This window comes from Pygocentrus nattereri, chromosome 26, assembly GCF_015220715.1.
Source record: "Pygocentrus nattereri isolate fPygNat1 chromosome 26, fPygNat1.pri, whole genome shotgun sequence".
Lineage (NCBI taxonomy): Eukaryota > Metazoa > Chordata > Actinopteri > Characiformes > Serrasalmidae > Pygocentrus > Pygocentrus nattereri.
This window is the reverse complement of record NC_051236.1, coordinates 18411917-18432528: the sequence shown is the minus strand read 5'-3', so window position 1 is coordinate 18432528 and position 20612 is coordinate 18411917. Positions and strand designations below refer to the sequence as shown.

Below are 20612 nucleotides of genomic sequence, written 5' to 3'. Positions count from 1 at the left end.
TTAGTAGAGCAGTGGATAGAGGGAGAGTGAGTGAGAGGGGGCAGAGTGAACGTGAGTAGGTAGGGTGAGTGAGTAGAGTGAGAATGAGTGGGTAGAGCAAGAGTGAGTAAGTAGCGTGAGAGTGAGTGGTTGGAGCAAGAGTGAGTATGTAGAGCAAGAGTGAGTGGGTTAGAGTGAGAGAAAGAGTGAGTGTGTAGAGCGAGAGTAAAAGTGAGTGGGTTAGAATAGGAGTGAGTGGAGCAAGAGTGAGCATGTAGAGTGAGAGTGAGTGGGTTAGAGTGAGAGTGAGTGAGTAGAACAAGAGTGATTGTGTAGAGCGAGAGTAAGGTGAGTGGGTTAGAGTGAGGGGGTGGAGCAAGAGTGAGTGTTTAGAGTGAGAGTGAGTGGGTTAGAGTGAGAGTGAGTGGGTTGGAGTGAGAGTGAGTGGAGCTAGAATGAGTGTAGAACGAGAGTGAGTAGAGAAAGAGTGAGTGTGTAGAGTGAGAGTAAAAGTGAGTGGGTTAGAGTAGGAGTGAGTGGAGCAAGAGTGAGCATGTAGAGTGAGAGTGAGTGGGTTAGAGTGAGAGTGAGTAGAGTGAGTGGGTTAGAGTGAGAGTGAGTGAGTAGAACAAGAGTGATTGTGTAGAGCGAGAGTAAGGTGAGTGGGTTAGAGTGAGTGGGTGGAGCAAGAGTGAGTGTTTAGAGTGAGAGTGAGTGGAGCAAGAGTGAGTGTGTAGAGCGAGAGTGAGTGGGTTGGAGTGAGAGTGAATGGGTTAGAATGAGAGTGAGTGAGTGAGTGAGTGAGTGAGTGAGTGAGTGAGTGAGTGAGTGAGTGGAGCGAGAGTGTGTAGAGCGAAAGTGAGTGGGTTGGAGTGAGAGTGAGTGAGTTATAGTGAGAGTGAGTGAGTGAAGCAAGAGTGAGTGTGTAGAGCAAGAGTGAGTGTGTCAAGCGAGAGTGAGTGAGTGGAGCGAGAATGAGTGGGTAGAGTGAGAGTGAATGAGTAGAATGAGAGTGAGGGTTTGTGTGGACCTGTGCTCGGTCCACACCGCTTATATGCACAGGAGTAGATTTGTGTTGCAAACAGCTCAATTGAAAACAGCAGAGAGGGCAGACTGGGCTGCAGAGGGACAGATGGAGGACAGAAAAAGTGACCGGTACACTCCTAATCCTGCTTAAGGAGCACGGAGTGGCACCGAAATGAGTGGTTTGTTTTAAATGTGTCACACTTAATCAAAACATTATCATACACTGTATAATATTATACAACACTGTACATGTCATACACAGTGATTGATATGTAGTGGTAATAGATTCTGAACCATACAGAAACATACATAATGTAAGTGTTTTTGTGAGGTCTTACACTGACTCCAGTTATGCTCTAGCAAAATAACCCTAAACCTAAACACTTACCTTGTAGAAGGGCCTCTTTGGTTCACAGTAGATGATCCACAAAGTAAGGAAAATGTTTGTACTGGAGTGAGTGGTAAATGCACACACAAAAGAACACAAAAGACACAAAAGAAAAAATCTGTACATTTTACTATGCTATAATTTTTAAAACAGGCTTATTACTTTAGTATTAATGATCAATTTATTTGTTTTATCTACCTGCTTTTTTATATTTGTTGTATTCAGGCACTCAGTGAAGCACAAATTGGCTCCCTACTGGATAAGAAAGGTCAGAGAGGGGAGATAAGTGAACCTGTGACTGGCTATTTTCACGGCTTACAGGCCCCAGCAGTGAGGAAGAAAAATAAACAGATGAGACAGTGGAATCCACAGAAAGTGACGGCATCAAGTTAGCGCTTAACTTGTACAGTGGATAGAGATTAGATGAAGCTGAAGCATTTCCCGTTCCACCTGATGTAGTGGTTACGTTTAAACGCTTGGACTGATGTTACTTCAGTACATTGAGTCATTGGAGGTCAGACATAAATAGACCAAGATAGATAGATAGATAGATAGATAGATAGATAGATAGATAGATAGATAGATAGATAGATAGATAGATTTTTTTTTTTAGTTTTATATCTGCTATGACAATATGCTTCAGCCTAGGATGATTGAAATATGTAGACTGATGACCGCATGGCCATTGGAAACAGCCTATAGCCTGGTGTAATGGCATTGCAGGACATTAGCATGTTTTGTGAGTTTGTGTAACTCCAGGTTTGAAAATAAGTCCCACTCTGGTCCAAACCTAATTTGAAGGATTTATTTGATCTGGTGTTCAGTACTGACTGCTAAAATAAAAGATGACAGTTTTGTCTTAGTAGAGATTCCAACACTGTGCATCTCTAATTTGAAATCAAACATGTAAACGTGTTTGGGCATTTTCCTCCCCGTGACCCTGAGGGAGAAGCAGCTTAGAAAATATGTGTGCGTGTGCATGTAGTTCTATTCTAAAGCATTATGTATGTTCAGTTTGATGGATATGTACCTCTCAGTAGAAAGATATCCTGTTATAAAATTAATTTGATGATTTTTTAAAAAAAATACTTTTACTTTTTTACTTTAAGTACATTTATTTGCATGTACTTTTATACTTCTACTTGAGTAAAAAAATGTAAGTGATACTTCAACCTTTTTTACTGGATTACTGCACTTTTGCTTACATAACGGCAAAATTTAAAACGTTTCTGTATCAAACATAATGACACTTATAACCTCTCAACATAAACAAAATTACTTCAAGCTAGTATTACTGACTGTAGACAGCAGGAAGGCAGCATTAAGCATAGTGGGCTTAAATAAAATAGCACTTGCTGTAATACATTACAACACATTTGAAAGAGAATTACACATTGGCTGAGTGTATCTGTAGCTTGACCATGTTGGCCAATTCATATATATTTGATGGTAACATTGTTCTTGGGTCTGCAGAAGTCTACAGAATTGCTATTAGCAAGTAAAATGATGAGGATGCCAAAAAATGAAACCTCTTTTTAATTCCTTTTTCCTATTTATATCAGCCACCCATGCTGGTATGGTAAATAGGTTAAGCAACTCTGTCCAGGGCTCAGGCCCTGATGTTTGGACTAAAAAGACATTATATTTAATTAAAAAGACATTATTTTCCACTTTTCCAGTGTAGATTTGTGAAGGCCAACAAAGAGGCCCTCACACATTCATATTAAACACATAAAATCACAATCTGAAGTAACATATCACTCAAGGTCTTTATTGGTGTTATAGTTTTTAGTATTTCAAGATAAGAGTGAGTCAAACTGATTCACAAATGCATGCACATAGCATTCAAATACAGCTGCAATCTTCTGTTACTTACTAACAGCAATATCAGAACTTGGCAGGTAGAAAACATAACTGATTTAATCCTGCAGCACCATCAGAGTCCACAAATCAAATCAGGAGCAGAAGTCCTCTAATGTGTAATGTACTTATAAAGGTTTTGAGAAATTGTTCTACAGTTGCCTTACTGCAGAAAAGAAAAAGCTATAAGAGCAGTGTTACATTAGAAGATTCACAGGTGCTTTTACTGATCTTCCTCATATTGAGAGTCTGCTTGCATGTCAGCTAGAAAGATAAAATGACAAAAAAATAAGCTTTTAAAGTGATATAAAATCAAAATTACACAATTTTCTTGTTATACGAAATGTAGCCTATCAGCCAATGTATTTGAAGTTTGCATCTTTAATTTTTAATTGCTGGAGCTGTGAGTCTACCCAACTGTGTGAACTGCTTGGATATTTTACTACAATTTCCACAAATCTTGCTGAATCGTAAACAGTATGACATGCAGCTATCTACGAAAATAGTGTATATATAATCTAGCTGTTGTCGGAACAAACCCTTGTATCTCCATTTTTGTTGATTTTCAGTTTTTGACATAAATGAAAAATGCATGTTTATATTGTGCATAAATGTCATGAAGGATAGACCAAAATAAATAGCCAAAAATAACTTGGAAAAAGGTCTGCTTCCTTTTTTTTCTTCTCCTGTAAAGTTACCATTTTGGAGATTTTATGAGGTTTTTTTATGAGATTTTGTTCCAACCATGAATATTAGTGCTAGACCTTGAGTTTAGACCATAAATGTCAAAGAAATTGAAAAAGAAAAAAAAAACATCTCAATGATAATGCTAAATTCCACTGGCACCCCTATGGGATTCTAATAGTATGCTTGAGCTAAGCTAACAGTAATTCACATGAACATTTTTGGCCATTCTAAATTAAACATGGATAATTTTAACTTGTAAAAAGACATCCCATGTTTTATTTGAAGTTTATACGATACATACCAATGCACGTTTTTGCTTGTAGCAGTTTTATAGTGACTCCTTGTTTTAAAGAGTTTTAACTCCTTGGTTTGAAGGGTTTTCTCTGCCATTTAATAGCTGCTGTCACTGTTTTCCATTTCTATTATCTGACTGAAATTCTCTGGGCAGATTACCTCTTGTATTCACAATTAGTGACATACTTATGACTTCACAAAATTGGTCCCACCCCTTGATTGGGTGATTCTACTGTTAGTTCTAGCTTAAGTATATCTACCCAGATACAACATAGAAAAAAAAGATACATTTATAATAAACTAAAACTTAACAATACAATAAGAGCATTACAACAACACTTTCATGGTTTCAATACAACAAGAGTGATGATACTATTAAAATAGAAATTATTAGGCCTTCTCTGAAGAAAAAAAAGGCCCTGAGAGTTCTCTACTGGATAATAGAATTGGTTGTCCTCCACTGTTGTCCTGGAGTATCCCCTGGCCTGCACATTTTAGTGACTAGTAACTAGTATCTGGATTGTATCCTGGTAAGATTTTTGCCACATGCATTTACACTTGGTAGTCATATGTGTGTCTGAATAGTCAGACTGAAACATGATTGCTGTCTGTACAGAATATACAAATCTGCTTGTTCTTCGGAAGCTGTTCTCTGAGAGCTGTTTAGATATTTGTTTGTCTTGAAGAGACGGATGTGTTTACACTGCAGCAACGTGGCTCAAGTGCATCTCATACCACCTCATGAGGTGGTTTGTGTGTTTGGATTTGTATCTGTGTATTTACATTTGCATTTTTTTGTGCCTTGGCCTTCTCCAGATAAAATCCTGTTACTCAAAGTGCATGAAGTGATCAGGTTTAAACAGGGTCTCAATGTTTTCAGTGTTCCCAACACACCCGATCCAACTTATAATCTAATTAACAAAATTCATCTTGAGTAGAAGTGGGAGTGTTAGGGTAAGAAAAATGTGCAGGTGCTGTGTGATGAGGTGTGTGATGATTTAGGCATGCAGTTCACATGATGCTAATTGCTTGGGTATTAGTTTCCATTTAGCTCATTAGACTCATAGCTCCAGCATGTCTTGCCTGATTGACTACATTTCTGGTAAAGTTAGCAATTTTTGAAAAAAATATTTAGAAATAGACTAAGCCTTAGTCTATCCTTGTGTTTATGAGAAGACAAAGAGCAAAGTAACCTGTAAACATCTGTAAGCTTCTTTGATGCTTCAGGACAGCAGAAGAATAATTTTCTCTCTGCAGTAAAATGAAGTTTGCATATACACAGTCAAATACATAAAGTAATTTCTCATACTGTATCTATATGGAAATGTGTTGTGTGAGGTCACATGGTGTCTTTGCTGTTTACTCACCGGAGCAAAGCTAGCACTTTTCCTTACTCCTGCTAGGTTTATTTGGGGGGCTGGGTAAGGTGGATGGACTGGAATGGAAAAACTGCTGGAAAGGCTTCTCAGATTAGCATTGTGACCGGTACTAAATGAGGCTGCCCTTGGATTAGAAGGGATGGGGGGCAGGGGTCCCTTTTTCTGTGCCAGAGAAACAGATGCAGCATTAGGGCTAGAAAGAGTCTTTGAAGAAATAGATGTTTGACCAGTTGGGGTAAAACGTAAAGCTGGTTTGGTCCCTGGTCCCACTGTTGTACTGGTCATCCTCAAGTCAAAGGGTGGTGGAGTTTTGGGGGATGGCGACCTATGAAAGATTGTGTAACTTAGTCAAGCAGGTTAGAGCTCAGTACTAAAGATCTAATCAAGTCATCAGGTATTTAAAAACTGAGTGGATATAAGTGCATGTATGTAACTGTGGACATTGCTCACCGGCTGTCTTTTCCACAATCAGTCAGACCTGCATTCAGCTTTTCCCTCAGCAGCCAGCCAGAGGCAGAGTCCAGACTGTGTGTGCGCATGAAGACAGGGTGTACTACAGGACACAGTTACAAACGGATGAAATAATTGTTGTCAACAGGCCAACGACATTATAATCCCTAGGTAACAAAATAATAGCCCTTAGGTGGAAGGGGCCCTCAAAGGACATGGTCAAAAAAGGGGGTTCACAGAGGGCCCAGAAATGTGTGGAACATCTGTACTACTTAAATGTACGCATGTTTAAGTGTGAAAGAAGCTATCCAGACAGACTCAGGCACATCCAGCCAGTAAGCAGCATTCTGGGATGAATGGAACACTAACATTGATTGCTAAGGGAATGGCCAGTTTTCACACAATGAAGGAAATTTCCATCAAAAACTTTGCTGTTATTGGACTGGAACCCTTTGATGACATATATCCTACAGTCTATTACATTTTATTTTTTTACCCTGAGGTTCACTTATAACATGTGTTATACAGTTTAATATACACCAAAAACACACACACATACATTATCTAAGCTGATTATACTCCTGGGTCACAGGGAGGTTCTGGAGCCTATCCCAGCGATCACTGGGCAGAGGGCTATACCAAAACATTCATAATTAATGTTGTTTATCCCTCTGAAATAACAAGCTGTTTTAGTATACTGATTTCCAGACTATTATATGTAAATGACTTCTGTTCTGATCTGGCTGCTCACCTTTCACTTGAATGAGCAGGGCTAAACTGCATTTGTGTGAATAGGCATATAAATGTAAACGTAAAAATGTATAAATGTAAATGACTTTGACAAAGTATTTTATTTCAAAAAAGGCTCTTTTTTAAACGATGAACACGTCAATAGAAATGGACCAGAAAACTTGTGTTTTTCCTTCTCTGAAAAGTTACCATTTTAGAGATACAAGATTTTGTTTTAACAATGAAATCTGCTTGATCATCAATCTTGTATCTCCATGTTATTCATTTTTGGCCTTTTTAAAGACAATTTGTAAACCCCAGCTGCCCTTTACTTTTGTGAAAATGTCACAATAAATGGATGGATAGAAACGGTGCAAAACTACTTGGGAATAAATCCTTTAATGTTAACGTCCATTATAAGTTCCTAATGTTTTTTCATTCCTCTCCTTGGATCACCACCTTATCGTGGTGGAGGGGTTTGCGTGCTTGAATGATCTTAGGAGCTATGTTGTCTGGAGCAAAAGCTCCTGGTAGGGTCTCCCATGGCAAACTGGTCCTAGGTGACAGGTCAGACAAAGTGTGATCCATAATAACCCCTATGAAGACACAAAAGCAGGACTTGTGTACCCTGCCCGGAACAGGGTTACCGGGGCCCCACCCTGGAGCCAGGCCTGGGGGAGGGGCTCGCCAGCGAGCGTCTGGTGGCCGGGCATTTACTCATGGTGCCCGGCCGGGCCCAGCCCGAAGGAGTTACATGAGTCCCCCCTCCCATCGACCCACCACCAATGGGAGGGGCAGTAGTAGGGGTTCGGTGCGTTGTGGATCGGGCAGTGTCCAAAGGCGTGGGCCTTGGCGTTCTGATCCTCGGTTGCTGAAATTGGCTTTTGGAACTTGGAACGTTACCTCACTGGCGGGGAAAGAGCCTGAGTTGGTGCGCGAGGTTGAGAGATACCGGCTAGATATAGTCGGGCTCACCTCAACACACAGCTTGGGATCTGGGTCCAATCTCCTTGAGAGGGGCTGGACTTTATTCTTTTCTGGAGTTGCCCATGGTGAGAGGCGGCGGGCAGGTGTGGGCTTTCTCATAGCCCCTCGACTCGGTGCCTGTATGTTGGGGTTTTCTCCGGTGGACGAGAGGGTAGCTTCCCTACGCCTTCGGGTTGGGGAACGGGTCCTGACTGTTGTCTGTGCTTATGCACCGAACAGCAGTTCAGAGTACCCAGCCTTCTTAGAGTCCTTGGGAAGGGTGCTTGAAGGTGCTCCTCCTGGAGACTCTATTGTCCTACTGGGGGACTTCAATGCTCACGTGGGCAATGACAGTGAGACCTGGAGGGGTGTGATTGGGAGGAATGGCCTCTCTGATCTGAACCCGAGTGGTGTTCAGTTTTTGGACTTCTGCGCAAACCACAGTTTGTCCATCACGAACACCATGTTTGAACACAAGGATGTCCATAAGTGCACATGGCACCAGGACACCCTAGGCCGCAGTTCAATGATTGACTTTGTAGTCGTGTCATCGGACTTGCGGCCATGTGTTTTGGACACTCGGGTAAAGAGAGGAGCTGAGCTGTCAACTGATCACCACCTGGTGGTGAGTTGGATCAGGTGGTGGGGGAAGATGCCGGTCAGACCAGGCAAGCCCAAACGTATAGTGAGGGTTTGCTGGGAACGTCTAGCAGAAGAACCTGTCAGATTGATCTTCAACTCACACCTCCGTCAGAACTTTGACCAGATATCGGGGGAGGTGGGGGACATTGACTCAGAATGGGCCATGTTCCGTTCCTCCATTGCTGAAGCGGCTGACTGTAGCTGTGGCCGTAAGGTAGTTGGTGCCTGTCGGGGCGGTAATCCTCGAACCCGGTGGTGGACACCCCAGGTGAGAGATGCCATCAAGCTGAAGAAGGAGTCCTACCGGGCATGGTTGGCCTGTGGGACACCAGAGGCAGCTGGCAGGTATCGACAGGCCAAGCGATCTGCGGCTTCAGTTGTCGCCAAGGCAAAAACCCGTGTATGGGAGGAGTTTGGTGAGGCCTTGGAAAGTGACTTTAAGTCGGCTCCGAAAAGATTCTGGCAAACCGTCAGGCGACTCAGAAGGGGAAAGCAGTGTGCCACTAGCACTGTATATAGTGGAGATGGTGTGCTGCTGACTTCGACTGAAGACGTCATTGGGCGGTGGAAGGAGTACTTTGAGGACCTTCTCAATCCCACCGACACGTTCTCCAGTGAGGAGGCTGAGTCTGGGGACATGGGAATAGGCTTGTCCATTACTGAGGCCGAAGTCGCTAAGGTAGTTAAGAAGCTCCTTGGTGGCAAGGCTCCAGGGGTGGATGAGATCCGCCCTGAGTTCCTCAAGGCTCTGGATGTTGTGGGGCTGTCTTGGCTGACACGCCTTTTCAACATTGCGTGGACATCGGGGGCGGTGCCACTGGATTGGCAGACTGGGGTGGTGGTGCCTCTTTTTAAAAAAGGGGACCGGAGGGTGTGTTCCAACTACAGGGGAATCACACTCCTCAGCCTCCCTGGCAAGGTCTATGCAGGGGTACTGGAGAAGAGAGTCCGGCTTATAGTCGAACCTCGGATCCAGGAGGAACAGTGCGGGTTCCGCCCTGGTCGTGGAACACTGGACCAACTCTTCACCCTCTCCAGGATTCTGGAGGGTTCATGGGAGTTTGCCCAACCAGTCCACATGTGCTTTGTGGATCTGGAGAAGGCATTCGACTGTGTTCCCCGGGGTATTCTGTGGGAGGTGCTTCGGGAGTACGGGGTACATGGCTCTTTGCTACGAGCCATTCAGGCCCTGTACAAACAAAGCAGGAGTTTGGTTCGCATGGCCGGCAGTAAGTCAGACTCGTTCCCAGTGAGAGTTGGACTCCGTCAGGGCTGCCCTTTGTCACCGATTCTATTCATAATTTTTATGGATAGAATTTCTAGGCGCAGTCAAGGGATGGATGGTGTCCGGTTTGGTGACCTCAGGGTCACATCGCTGCTGTTTGCAGATGATGTGGTCCTATTGGGGACATCAGGCCGCGAACTTCAGCTTTCGCTGGATCGGTTTGCAGCCGAGTGTGAAGCGGCTGGGATGAGAATCAGTACCTCTAAATCCGAGACCATGGTTCTCAGGCGGAAAAGGGTGGAGAGCCCTCTCTGGGTCGGGGATAGGCTCTTGCCTCAAGTGGAGGAGTTCGAGTATCTCGGGGTCTTGTTCACGAGTGATGGTACAAGGGAGCGGGAGATTGACAGGCGGATTGGTGCTGGGTCAGCAGTGATGCGGGCTCTTTACCGGTCTGTTGTGGTAAAGAAAGAGCTGAGCCATAAGGCAAGGCTCTCGATTTACCGGTCGATCTACGTTCCCACCCTCACCTATGGTCATGAGCTTTGGGTAATGACCGAAAGAATAAGATCGCGAATACAAGCGGCCGAAATGAGTTTCCTCCGCAGGGTGTCTGGACTCTCCCTGAGAGATAGGGTGAGAAGTTCAGTCATCCGGGAGGGACTCGGAGTAGAGCCGCTGCTTCTTCACGTCGAGAGGAGCCAGCTGAGGTGGTTCGGGCATCTGGTTAGGATGCCTCCTGGACGCCTCCCTCGGGAGGTGTCACAGGCGAGTCCACCCGGGAGGAGACCCCGGGGAAGACCCAGGACACGCTGGCGCGACAATATCGCCCAGCTGGCCTGGGAGCGCCTCGGAATCCCCCTTGGAGAGCTTGTGGAAGTGGCTGGGGAAAGGGAGGTCTGGGCTTCATTGCTTAGGATGCTGCCCCCGCGACCCGAACCCCGGAGAAGCGGAAGATAATGGATGGATGGATGGATGGATGTTTTTTCATTCTGAAAAGTTACCATTTTGGACATATGAGGCAACAGTGTTTGACTAAATATGTACTAAAGCATCACTTTAGGATGTTGTTGGTCAGACCTCTAGAACTCTTGATGCACTTCTGTACAGCACTATAGAAACAACCAGCCTCCTCTTCATCAGCAAAGTTCAGCCCAGTCCGGCACTCCTATGGTAAAAGAAGAACCGGCATATATATATATATATATATATATATATATATATATATATATATATATATATATATATATATATATATATCATGAAGATACATATAGGGTACGTGTTTTTCAATCTATTCTAAAGCAAGTGCCCACTGGTTTCTATTATAAGTGTGTTTGAGTCAGTGGGTTTTCTGTTCTTATTTAAGTGCAGGGAAATTATTCTAAATGGTAATCCATGTACAGATAGACTACAGATAAAGCAGATAAAAATTAGGTTGGGAAATTATTAAGTGTTCCTTTAACATACAGTCCCACATAGGAAAAAGGGAAGAAGGTGAAATCTAGAGGAAGCTGTGTCACTAACATCACCGGGGAAAGTGTGGAAATAAGGACAGGGCGCTAAATACTCAAATGGTGAGTACAGCTCCTGCTCCCAAAGCAGCTTTGCTCTCTGCAGACAGAAACACAGAGAGATTATTGCTTTTACATTTACAGTCAGTACTTTGGTTAAAGGTGCATTGTGTAAGATTTCATGGTGAGGTTGCAGGTTACAACCAACTGACTATGCCTCCCTCACCCCTCCAATTCCAAGCATGCAATAGAACCTTTGATGGCTGTCAGGTTTTCTGCCATTGGCTGTCCCGATTTCATTTTTTATCTTCGACAAGGCTTCACCATCCCTTGCTGCCACTTCAACAGAAAAAAAAACACAAAAGGTACTCCCTGGAGCCAGTGGTCCATCATGTTCTGTAGTAGTCAGTGGACTCAATAGAACATGGATGGGTGGAAGAGGAACCGATCCCAATGTAGATATGAAGGGCTCGTGCTAAGCTCAGGAATACACAAGTCGGTTTTGTATACTACATTTCATTTCGGCTAATAGATTCCCCTAAATCTTACACCCTGCACCTTTAAGACAGTAATGCATTAGAATATAGGAATAGTCAAAGCTACTGAATAAACAAAAGAATCTGTCCAAATAAAACATTATTTAATATCATCCTATCAGTAATGTACTTATACATAAACTCAAACCAATATGAACATGAGTTTGATGGGTATCTGTGTAATAGAATTAGGATGTGTTTGTGTATGTGTATGTAACCTTGACAGAGAAGAGTCGTATAAATGATGACTGTAATTTTCTGTCCGACACCAAGCACACAACTCCACAGCTGTGAAATTTCCATTCCGACTTTTGACCTTTACAAGCTGCAGTCGCCATGAGTAACTGCACCACGGCACACGCAGAAGCCTGAAACACACACACACACACACAACGCAGTCAGCTCCATAATTATTGCTGCTCTTGGTGAGGACGAATAAAAAAATGTCTTTTAATTAAAGTAAATTTAGTCTAAGAAAACAGAAACCTGTATTAAAGTCTTTTGAACAATTGAAGTATGTTTTTATTTGTTTTTAACTTTTCCAATTGAGTTTTCAGGAATTCTTACACAGTCTTCCATGACTTCTTGTTTTACTGGGGTATCAATAAGAGCTGACATAGAAGCCAAATTCCTTTAGTCATTCATCAAGAGGAAGATTACAGAATACACAAAAGAAATGAGATAAAACTATGTACTAGCTATATGACAGAAAATGTCTATATCCACTGTTAGAGCAATAATTAAGAAGTTCAAAACAACTAGAGCTGTAGTAAACCTGCCACACACAGTGAAGATGGTAGCGTTTTGGGGTCACCAATTCTCCAAGACTACAATTAGATGCCACCTCTGTGCCAGTGGCGCATTTGGAAGGTGTGCCAAAAGAAAACGTTTTCTTTCATCTAGCCAAAAACTGAAAATCGTTATACGCTTCTGGAACTGGGTTTTAATTTCAGATAAAAAAATAGAGTTTTTGTAAACAAGAAAAATAAAAAGATTATTTTCTTTGTTAAGATTGAAATTAAACACAACTTTATCATAGTTTCTATGTAAGATTGGTCTAAGACATTTATTCATGACCATTTGTACCCATCTTTACCAAGGGTGCCGATAATTATGCAGCTGGCTGTAGCAGTAAATTAATACTGCGTGTTATTTTTGCTAGTAAAATCAGCTAAGCAGGAAGAGAGTAACACACAACTATCACAAACAAATCAGCCTCTAAATAAATGCTATCTTTATCTGTCTGACAGGCACATTTACATTTAATATCCTCTTATACTGTGTGAGAGCAAGAAGCAGAGAAATTCTTTATGTTTTTATTTTGAAACCAAATATTATTTAGAAACTATCTATCCTTACTGTGTGGCTTATTCTGAGTAATTAACCCTTTAAACCCTAAGGTCCTGTATCTGAGCCCACACTTCAGTTCTCCCAGCTCATGTCTACATAATCCTCATTTTAGTTTATAGTACTTTCTGAGTAATAGTTGCTGAATAAGTCTTTTAAAAATACACATTTTTAAGCCTAGAGTTTAAGAGGGTTAAAAGCAACATTTGAAAAGATCGGTAAAAACAAGTTAAAAAAAAAAAGATGACAAATGGACTCACACTGCAGTCCTGTCCTAGCATGTTGAAGAGGAGGCCATTCTCACGAGTAGACAAAAGTGAACTTAAAACCCGCGACATCTTTCTACCCTTTACCTACAGCTGATCTCTTGTCATCTATGACATTCACGTTTGTGCTCAAATCTACATTGGATTATACAAATACAGCACACCCACATACAGTGCTGTGCTTCCTCATGCAAATCATTGGTGCCGTGTTCAGCAATACTGCTTTATTATCACATGCAGCACACACACACACACACACCAATACCACCAAAAGGCTTTTCAAAGTAATGTCATGATTTCCCAGCACTTTTTGACTGAATTCAGGCTGGCTTTATTTGAGAGAAAAAAAGGCAGAATGAACACTTTCTTTAAACACAGACAACTGACCTAACAGTAGCAGATCCAGTTAAAACCTCCATTTCAACTCAAGCGCAACTTTGTAAGCTGCGGCTCACTAATCTTTTTTTTTGCATAGTTTACAGCTGCGACGCTACATAATATTTACTACATTTCAGCTGCACTATCCCTAAATGGCTCAACCATTTCAAAGTACAGTGCAGAATTTCAGTCCATTGTTTCACCTAAAAAAATAAAAAATCATAGTGCCCCCTAAAACATGATAGACTGTAATATACCATATAAAAAATCATGGATATATGTTTTAGAATTTGACATATCGTTTTAAACTTGTAATGTTTGTACAGATGGTTTAATAGGTTAATATAAATAGTTTATTTGTTTTAGATGCTTATAGCCTATTATAGCACTGGGCTTTTGGAGAGCACCCCTTTGACAGCAAATAACCCCGTAGCCTCAAAGTTTCCAGGAAAAAGTCAATGTTTAATATTCAGTACTTAAAGTTGGCTATATAGTTAACTGAATGGAGAATGACCATATAACAGCCAAAAGATTTATCCATAACCCTGAAAATATGAGCAACACTAGAACATGACTGGTTCCCTTTTACTGAAACAGTGCCATTTGTGCACAGGTTTGATCTTTCACAGTTCACAAAAGCTTGTCTGTGCTATGTTTAAAGCGCTGATAATATACTCTGATATCTTGCAAATACTTCTCAAGGGGACAATACGCCAGATGTCAATTGCATGAATTTCATCATATTTTGCCAAAACTATGACACCCTTACAAAATCCATTGAACTGCAGACCACTGCTCCTCAGAAACATGAGACTTTGACAAAAAGAGCTGTTTTAGCTCTTAAATGTTACCCATACAGCTGGAGAACAGTAATCTAGGACTACTTTTTTGCATTGTGCATGGTAATAGTCCCATCTAGTGGTTAGATTTATTTGGATCAATCTAATGAAGGTCCTGATTTTTTGTTATCCACAGTGTGTCCTCAGTTTAGCCTCAAATGAGTCAACATGCATATGTTAATAAGTCAATATTTGGATTATTTCAGTTGGAGAACTACAGCCCTGCAGAGTTCAGTCCAAAGTTAATGTTACATGGCTGGTCCAGATCATTTTAGCCTTTTCAGAACAGTAAACTAGGTTGCACATTGTCACAAAAGACTAAAACATATAGGTCTTGTGTGCACTAATGTCTCCAGATACACTACAGTATATAGGACTTATGCGCGCTGATGTCTCCAGAGGTGAAGTATCCTGCTTGATTAACAGGCCAATGTCCAGGGCTTGGAGCTGGGGTGTGTAATATGAGCTGAAACAGCACACTCTCAGGATGGTTAGACATCACAGGCTGATATAACCGCACATGACCATCATGGCCTGGCCAGAATGCGTTAGGGTCAGCACACCGGGCCAGAGGCTGCCTTCTGCTCCTAGTGGGTTTCAGAGGAAATAATGATATTAATGTGCAGCATGTCAGCTTTAATGTATTTACATCTGTATGGGATGAACCACTACATGAGTCACCCTTACCTCTCTCTGCGGACTTTATGTAGCGTTGATTCTTGTTCCTCCCCCTCACCCTCTTCTTTTTTTCCCTTTTGAGAAGAGTTGCTGTAGGACACTTGTCCCCTCAGATGCTCACCACAGCCCAGAAGAGGGCTCGAGCCTGCCTGCCTCAACGCCAACCCCTTACACCCACCTGCATCCCCTGGGTGCAGAAATACTTGAAAAGAGTGAGAAATAGAGTGTTTGTGGCTTTGCTTAGAATTTGGTGTTAATGGGTATATGATCATAATTTAAGGAAAAGGAAATGCCATAAAGTAATACAGCACTCATTATTTTCATAGATCAGTCTAAAACAGAAAAATGTGAAAAAAATGTGTGTACCTCTCTGTAGTGTGGAGGGGCTAATAGGCAGCTTATGTTTTTGGCACTGCTCCAGACAGCCTAGGTATTCTCTCAGACTCTGTCTCCTGAAGCTCTCCACAGCCCTACCTGTAGGACCTCCCAGAGTGGATGGGTAAGAGTGGGTCTCACTACTCATTCTGATCATTTGCAGACTAGCCAGAACCTCCTCATCTCGCATGGCTCCCTGCTGCAGCTCAGACATCAGGGGTCAAACAACAAAAATTTATTCCACAGTCAATTAATATGTACTGTGGATTTTCTAATTGAACTTAAGCTAACACAGAGAACACACTTCTGCACATTTTGAACACTTTAATACTTTATTTGATTAACTTAACATGAACTGTGCAAAAAAAATATTGTGGCCTGTGCAAAAGTTAAGCTTTTATGTTTTGTTTTTTTCTTTTTCAAATATGTTCAACTCAGCAATTTACATTTGCTCCCTGTAGAAGATGTACAATTTGATCGGGGTGAGTATATATGTATATATATATATATATATATATAAATATACACTCACCAGCCACTTTATTAGGTACACCGTGCTAGTAAAAGGTTAGACCCCCTTTTGCCTTCAGAACTGCCTTAATTCTTCGTGGCACACTTTCAACAAGGTGTTGGTTATTTGAGTTACTGTTGCCTTTCTATCATCTCAAACCAGTCTGCCCATTCTCCTCTGACTTCTCACATCAACAAGGCATTTTCATCCACACAACTGCCACTCACTGGATATTTTCTCTTTTTCGGACCATTCTCTGTAAACCCTAGAGATGGTTGTGCATGAAAATCCCAGTAGATCTGCATTTTCTGAAATACTCAGAGCAGCCCGTCTGGCAGCAACAACCACGCCACGTTCAAAGTCACTTAAATCACCTTTCTTCCCCATTCTGATGCTCGGTCTGCACTTCAGCAAGTTGTCTTGACCACTTCTACATGCCTAAATACATTGAGTTGTGGCCATGTGATTGTGTGTGTGTGTGTGTGTGTGCACGTCTGTCCTGCGAGTGTGCACCTTGCCCATCTCACTAAGCTGCTGAGGTGGAGCTAGGCTTTTCCTCGCTTCTCTCCTCCGATCCATGACCTCGTATTCCAGGTCAGTGAGGGTGGGTTTGCTGTGCAGCCACCCATCCAGCTCCCCAAGGCGGTCCAGCTCCCCGCGGAGCGCCCTTCTCTCTCTGATCCACTCTGCCAGCTCCGCGCCGCCCTCCCCCGTGTAGCTCGGCTCTCTGCGGTCGGATCCCGTCCCGCACACCTCGGCTGGGACAGAGGGAGCGCGGTGGACCGGGAGAGTGAACTTCGGCATCGGGGGCGCCACTGTGAGGCGCTCCCTGCATTTCGGCGGCCCAAAAGCGCGACAAGCCATTTTAAAGAAGTATGTCTGGAACAAATCTCGCTTCTTCAACCGCCTGAACTGCTCCTCCAGCAGCGGGTCCTCCATGGCGATCTGACCTGCAGGGAATGATCCTGTAACAGTCTGCGTGGGCTGCCGGACCGTCCTTCGAGACTTAAGCGCCAAAAGCTGAGGCACTGTAATTTGCGTCCGTATCCATGACAACTAGGCCACGAGTTATTCAGTTTACTGGTGCACTTCTGTCAACGCAGGGCTCTGTAGTTTACGCGTGTATCCATGGCAACAGGTTCGGTGGCAGTAGGACCTTAGTCTTACTTCAAACACTTCACAAAAGCTAAAGGTGTTAACTAACAAATACCACCTGCTCTTATATTTTACTTGTATTTTACTTGTATTTCTGAGTATTTTCAAACGATGATTTTTTACTTTTACTTTCTGCCATTTTACGCAGTTCCATTACACTCATACAGTTTTTATAATTCATTCTCATTTAATTTGCGTCGCATTGTTGCTCCACCCTCACCTTCGAGTTAGTTATTTCACACCACAATTATCCAGAAGAGAGAAAATTACCACCTAAGAAACTTCTAAGCACTTTTTACACCGACTCAATTTGATTTTAATAAGTATTTTATTTAAATTCTACTCGTTACTTTAGTGACGAGGCTGAAGTTGGCTTCTTATTTAAAATCCTACACCAGGATAAAGTGTGGAATTAGAGAGACCGTAGAATATGGTGTGTTGTTGCTTTCTGCCTTTAAGCTTTGTTGGCACTCAAAAATGTATTGTTGTAAACAACAGGGCTCTCCCAAGCGAGTCTAACATGAATGCTTTCCTGTGGAGTTTATAAGTAAAATCATGCGCCGTCTCCTAACCACTAAACCCTTCCCTGGAAAATCTGGATCACGATATAGGGCGATATGGTCATTTGTATGGTAGTAAAGAATTTGACACTACTTCATGCGGGTTTGCTCATCACAGAGATTCCATCGCATAAACACTATGAACACCACGCCAGCAGTTTGACTCCACACACCAGAACAGCTTACCTGGCCCACGTTCGTAACAGGTCTGAAGAGAGGTGTGGAGTCGCTGCCGTTGCTGCTGGGTTTGCTAACATTCAGAGAAGTTGCACGTAAATCTTCCAACCAAAGAACATGGTGCATTATGGGCATTCCCTGTTTCCTAGGATAAGCTGTATACCGCTTATTGCTTTGCATTGTGGGATTTGTTGAGTGCACTGGTTCTTCAGCACTGTTTTCAGATACCAGTACAAAACGGCTGAACCCATAAACAGTGTGGCAGTGAACAGGGTACAATTTCAGGAACAGCTATGATTTGTTAGTTTGATTAATATTTTTTTATTATATCCTCCATATTCCCATGATGCATTGAGTGACTTATGGCCCAGAAGCTCCAGCAAACCATAAATAGACAATATGTTAAATTCTTAGTATCCTTACATGATGGAAATGTGGGGAAAAAAATAAAATATAACATTTATGGTTGGGATGCTCAAATGTGTCGATGTTTGTGATTAATCTCTCAGCAGAAACTTGATCCTGTGGGAGAGAAACAAGTCAGAGGATCCTATTGATAGCCTGCACAAATTATTTGTGCTAATAAAGTCATTTTATTTTTATTTTTTGTGTCTGTGTTGTCTCTGTGATGGACTGGCGACCTGTCCAGGATGTTTCTTGCAGTGAGCGCTGGGATAGTCTCTAGCAATCCCTGCGACCAAGGAGGATGAACGGCTGAGATGATGAGTGAGTGAATGAGTATTTGCTTTAAGCGTCAGGTACAAGCAGAGATCCATAAAGCATAGCTTTCTAAACAAGCACTACAATAATGCTTCTTGGGTGTTCACCGTGGTTAGTATCAAGCTAGCAGCGTTATTGGATTTTGATGTTGGCCCTAATTTAAATACAACTTTTTTTTACATGCTAAGGCTCATTATTCAGTAACTACACAGATTTCAGTGCAAACAGGCTGAGCTAGTCTTAGTTTATAAAAGAGTGTAATAAAACTTCTGCTCTGCCCAAAGCTTGTAACAGATATGCAAGTAACAGTCTTTGTATGTCTCAGTTTTTCAGCAACTCTTTCGGTGACCATGATATATAGGGTTCCACAAGGGTCCATTTTAGGCCCTGTGCTTTTTTTGCTATACAAGGCCAAACTATTTGTAAACATAACATCTCATTTCACTTTTATGCAGATGATCTACAACTATACTAACCTTTAAACCTTGGAAATCATTAGGAAGACTTAATGAATGTATCATGGATATTAAGAATTGGATGACCCAGAGCTTTCTTAAGCTGAAAGATAGTAAAACGGGTTATTTTATTTGGTCCCCCCACAGTAACCAAGAGCTTGAAAAAAAATCTGGGTTCTTTAACCCCTTTTATAAAAACACAAGTTAAAAACCATGGGGTTGTTTTTGATGCTAATTAAAATTTGATAAGCAAATAATTGCAGTGGTCAAGGCTAGTTTCTTCCAGCTCAGGACAATCTCCAGGTTAAAATTATTTCTGAATGCTTCAGATTTGCAAAACGTCATTCATGCCTTTGTGACATCTAGATTGGATTACTGTAATGCACTATATTTTGGAATTAATGGAGCATCTCTGGCTTGTTTACAACTAGTTCAAAATGCTGCAGCCAGAATGTTAACTGGTGCAAAGAGAGCAGGTTACTCCAATTTTAGCATCCTTACACTGGCTCCCAGTGCATTACAGAACCCAATATAAAATGGCATTGATGGTTTTGAAGCTTTGAATGGTCAGGCACCTGACCTGTTGAGGACATGCTTTGTATATATTTGCCCTCAAGATCTTTAAGGTCTGCCTCTCAATCACTTTTAACTGTTCCTCTGTCTCATCTTAAACAAAAAGGGGATCATGCTTTTGTTGTCGCTGCACCAAGACTTTGGAATGGCCTTCCAAGTGACATCAGGCATGCATCATCTGTGATTGTTTTTAAAACAAAGCTTAAAACACATTTTTATGGATTAGCATTCTACAGTCATTGATCTGTGGACTGAGGTCTGTACCCTCTTGTGTGAATGTGTGGTAGTGGTGTTCAGAAGGTAGGAATCCTTGTTTTTGTTTTATTGTGAAGTACTTTAGTTTTAAATGTGCTATATAAATAAAATGTACTTACTTGCTTCTTTAAAGTCTCTAACTTGAAGCAGGTCTTTTATTATTGTAGTGTTAACCTGTTAGTTGGTTCAATTTCTGTTGACTTGCTCAGCCTACTCTAGTGAGGGCAGAATTCAGCCAGTTATAAGGAGACTATGAAGTGTAACCCAGTTAAAGCGAGGCTGTTTGGAGCAAACAAACCTTGCAGGTGTCCTCTAGTGCTTTACAGTCATATTTTTGATATAGCAAAAGAAATGGGTAGGAGCCAGGCCCCCCTTAGAGTGGCTCTAATGTAACCTTGAATGGGCCCAAATCACAAACATTGTTAGGTGTGTGACCACATTAATGACGAGGCATGCTTACAGTGTTATCACAAACTATGGTCAGATTGTTATCGACAACATGGTCACGAAATGCAACGCCAAAAGTGATTTTGACCTTGATTGCCTTGAATGAAAAGTGCTATTCCAACATTGACCATTTTAGCTCCTAGTTAGCGTATAGTACACTTAATAAATATTTCACATTTAATTTGACAATCACAAATGGACACA

The 20612-nt window shown here is 41.9% G+C and overlaps 1 protein-coding gene across 1 annotated transcript; it reads right to left on the bottom strand.

The window, feature by feature from the left end:
- Positions 1 to 3143: 3143 nt before the first annotated feature.
- Positions 3144 to 17114, bottom strand: si:dkey-197j19.5 (EF-hand calcium-binding domain-containing protein 12). Its single transcript, XM_037534796.1, has 12 exons — positions 16580 to 17114; positions 15547 to 15754; positions 15190 to 15382; positions 14868 to 15089; positions 11891 to 12040; positions 11363 to 11475; positions 11150 to 11236; positions 10703 to 10790; positions 6064 to 6166; positions 5602 to 5938; positions 5428 to 5485; positions 3144 to 3517 (listed from the first exon to the last, which is right to left on the bottom strand). Exons 1-6 carry the CDS (start codon positions 17003 to 17005, stop codon positions 11457 to 11459), a joined length of 1218 nt encoding a protein of 405 aa, XP_037390693.1. The 5' UTR covers positions 17006 to 17114; the 3' UTR covers positions 3144 to 3517; positions 5428 to 5485; positions 5602 to 5938; positions 6064 to 6166; positions 10703 to 10790; positions 11150 to 11236; positions 11363 to 11456.
- Between the last annotated feature and the right edge of the window lie 3498 nt (positions 17115 to 20612).